This window comes from Gracilinanus agilis, chromosome 4 (assembly GCF_016433145.1).
Source record: "Gracilinanus agilis isolate LMUSP501 chromosome 4, AgileGrace, whole genome shotgun sequence".
Classification (NCBI taxonomy): Eukaryota; Metazoa; Chordata; class Mammalia; order Didelphimorphia; family Didelphidae; genus Gracilinanus; species Gracilinanus agilis.
The window spans coordinates 520,748,207-520,751,097 of record NC_058133.1 but is presented as its reverse complement, the minus strand read 5'-3'; the positions used below and the strand labels follow the sequence as shown (position 1 = coordinate 520,751,097).

The window sequence follows — 2,891 nt, the reverse complement described above, 5'->3', positions numbered from 1 at the left end:
GCCCCCCCATAGCCCCCATCCTCGTGCCCCCCCAGTCCCCCATCCCCATGCCCGCTGGCCCCTGGCTCGCTCGGGCCGCTCACTTCAGAGAGCTGAGGTCAAACTCGTAGGCGTCGTCCCAGAACAGGACGTGGCGGCCGTAGTCGTCCTCGGCGCTGCAGGGGGCCAGGTGGATGGCGGCCGTGGTGGGCCAGATGACCCCGTCCGGGGCCAGCCACTTGTCGCGGGCGCAGAGCACGGATTCAATCATGAACTCAAACTGCAGGCGGAGGGAGAGAGGCGGCCGTGAGGCGGCAGCCTGGCCGCTGGCCACTCCTGCTCCGCCGTCCATCCCCTTCTCTGGCCTCGGCAGCTCGGCTCCCTGCCCGCTCGGGCCTCACGGGCCCCTCTGCCTGGTGTACCGGCCGCAGCGGGACGAGAAGGGCCCCGGGGAGGGGAGGCCGGGCCGGCCCTCACCAGCAGACACGTGCCCATCCACTCGGACAGCAGCACGTCCACCTTCCCCGGCAGGGCCACGTCCTCCACCTTCTGCTGGAAGACGGTGATGGTGTCTGCAAAGCCGTTGAGGAGCACCAGCCGCTCGGTGTGCTCGGCCATCTCGCTGGCCTCCACGGCGTAGACCTGTGGGCGGGGACAAGGGGTCCCCTCGCTGCCGGCCGGCACCTGGCGTAGGGCCCTCCCCTCGGCCGGGCCACCCTAGTGGTCAGGGACTCTTGGCCGCTCATTGCTGGTGGGACCTGGCCCTCTGGCCTGCCTCATCTGTACGATGGGCACAACCGTTGCTCCACTGACCTGTGGGCTTTCGTGGTGGCCCGGCTGCCCCGGGGGTACCCCTTATCTCTGCTGTCTGCTAGCGGGTTCCCACCTGGAAGGTGGCAGGGTCTGGCGGGGGGCCTGTAAGGCCTCTTCCTGGGCTCCCTCCTAGGACCCCACCCTCGGAGCCCCCCGGGCCAAGGCTCTTGGAGGCAGGGGGCCCGGGGGTCCTCAGCCCCCCACCTGCCTCTGGCCTCCTCCCTCCCAGGGGCAGGGGGACCCCAAGCTGGCCCTTAGCCTCCGAGACCGTCACACCACCAACACATTGCCCGTCTGCTTGGGGAGCGCAGCTTCCATCCCCAGCGCCAGGACGGGGCTGTGGCCCGGCACGAGGGGTTTGCCACGTGTCCGGGGGGTGGCCAAGGGCAGGAGCCTGACCTCCTCCCCCTCCGGGGCTTTCCTCACCGCTCGGGGCCGGGCGTGCTGGGCACAGAAGAGGCTGAGGATGCCCGTGCCGCAGCCGACGTCCAGAATCACTTTGTCCTGCAGAAAGTGTTCATGCCGCGCGATCACCTGGTGGTATGCGGCCGTCCTTGCCCGGTCCGACAGCATTTCCAGGTGGAGTTTCTGAAGTGGACAGACAGCCTTTTAGCGGCTGCCCAAAGTTGTGCCCGATGCCCGGCGGGACGCGCCCACCCCGAGAGGCTACCAGGGCTCCGTAGCTGCCGAAGTACTCCTCATCCTGCCACGCGTCCTCGGGCCGCGGCTCGTCCGAGCTTCTCATGTGGTTGGCTGGGATGTAGCCGCGGCGGCCCTCCCGCTCGCCCCACCACCAGTCGGCGGTCACCCGGTGCAGCACACGCAGCTTCTCTCCCCTCCGGAAACTGAGCTGGAAAAGGCGAGGCGAGAGGGAAGCCCAACGTGCCAGCCCCTGGCCGGGGGTTCTGCCGGACAATGCTGGAAAGGGCTTTTGGAGGAAAACCCAAAGGCCAAAACAGATCCTGGAGGGGTCTGTGCCCGGCCTCGGCTCTGAGGCCCCCGACGGAGGGTCCCGTCCTCGCCACTATCTCTCTGCAGCCCCCTTGGTGAACAAGCAGGCCAGCCTCTTCTCGGCAGGCCAGACACTGCCAGAGGGCCTCGGGCACCACCATGGCAGCCGCCGGCCCATTGGGGCTATCGAGCTCGGACCCACAACTCCTAGCCACCTGGACAACTGCCAGCGAGGGCCACCCCTTGGATGCCCGGTGCCCGGCCACCAGCTGAAGAGCTGTTGAGGGAGAGATGGGAGCCGGCGTGCTGGCTCAGCTGGGAGATGAGGGCCCCCCGGCTGCCTCTGCTCCCAGCGGAAAGGGAGCAGGTGCCGCAGGGGCTCCTGGGAGCCCACGGGGGACTAACAGAGGCTCACTCTTCACTTGGACAAAGTCGGGCCCTTCCCAGCCGTCCATCTCTCTCCTCCTGGACTTGCACACTTTCTCAGCCCAAGAGAGGGCCCCCCCACCACCTCCTTGGGGAGGCTTCCGGCACTCTGCAGGCTCCCTGCCCTGCCGGGCCCTCCCGCCTCACCTGGGTCTCCTCGGCAGCCACACGGTCTGCGATGGCCTCCACCTCTACAGCCTCCAGGCCTCCGTCATCCCCGAGGCCTCTGTCGTCCCCGAGGCATCCCTCTTCCCCAAGGCATCCCTCGTCCCCGAGGTGTCCCTCGTCCCTGAGGCCTCCATCGTCCCTGAGGCCTCTGTTGTCCCTGAGGTGTCCCTCGTCCCCGAGGCATCCGTCATCCCCGAGGCCTCCGTCATCCCCGAGGCATCCGTCATCCCCGAGGTGTCCCTCGTCCCCGAGGCCTCCGTCGTCCCTGAGGCCTCCATCGTTGAACTCTCTGGCTTCTCCCCGTTTCTGCACAAACCAAGGGAACGAGAGAGGGCCGGGTGGGAAGCTTGCAGGCAGGTCACTGACCTGGGCGTTGTGACCGAGGCTGGCCAGACAGGTTTGCCACCTCTAAAGCCAGTGGCCGTGCTCACACCCAAGATGGCTGCCGACATTGCTCATGGGCCGGTCCTGTAGCTCGGGCCTGGCCGCTGGTTTCAGAGCTGAACGAGGGTCCCTGCCTTCAGCCACACGTGACAGGTCACTGGCATGTGGCG

At 68.0% G+C, this 2,891-nt stretch overlaps 1 protein-coding gene across 1 annotated transcript in view; it reads right to left on the bottom strand.

Annotated features, from left to right (window-relative positions):
- PRMT2 (protein arginine methyltransferase 2) overlaps positions 1–2,546 on the bottom strand; it is a 6,328-nt gene extending 3,782 nt beyond the window's left edge. The window contains exons 1-6 of the mRNA XM_044675699.1: positions 2,484–2,546; positions 2,317–2,415; positions 1,463–1,642; positions 1,219–1,380; positions 457–621; positions 84–259 (exon numbers count right to left, since the gene is read on the bottom strand). Of these exons, the coding sequence (XP_044531634.1) occupies positions 84–259; positions 457–621; positions 1,219–1,380; positions 1,463–1,642; positions 2,317–2,415; positions 2,484–2,546 (845 nt within the window). The remainder of the gene's footprint in view (positions 1–83; positions 260–456; positions 622–1,218; positions 1,381–1,462; positions 1,643–2,316; positions 2,416–2,483) is intronic.
- Positions 2,547–2,891: the final 345 nt, after the last annotated feature.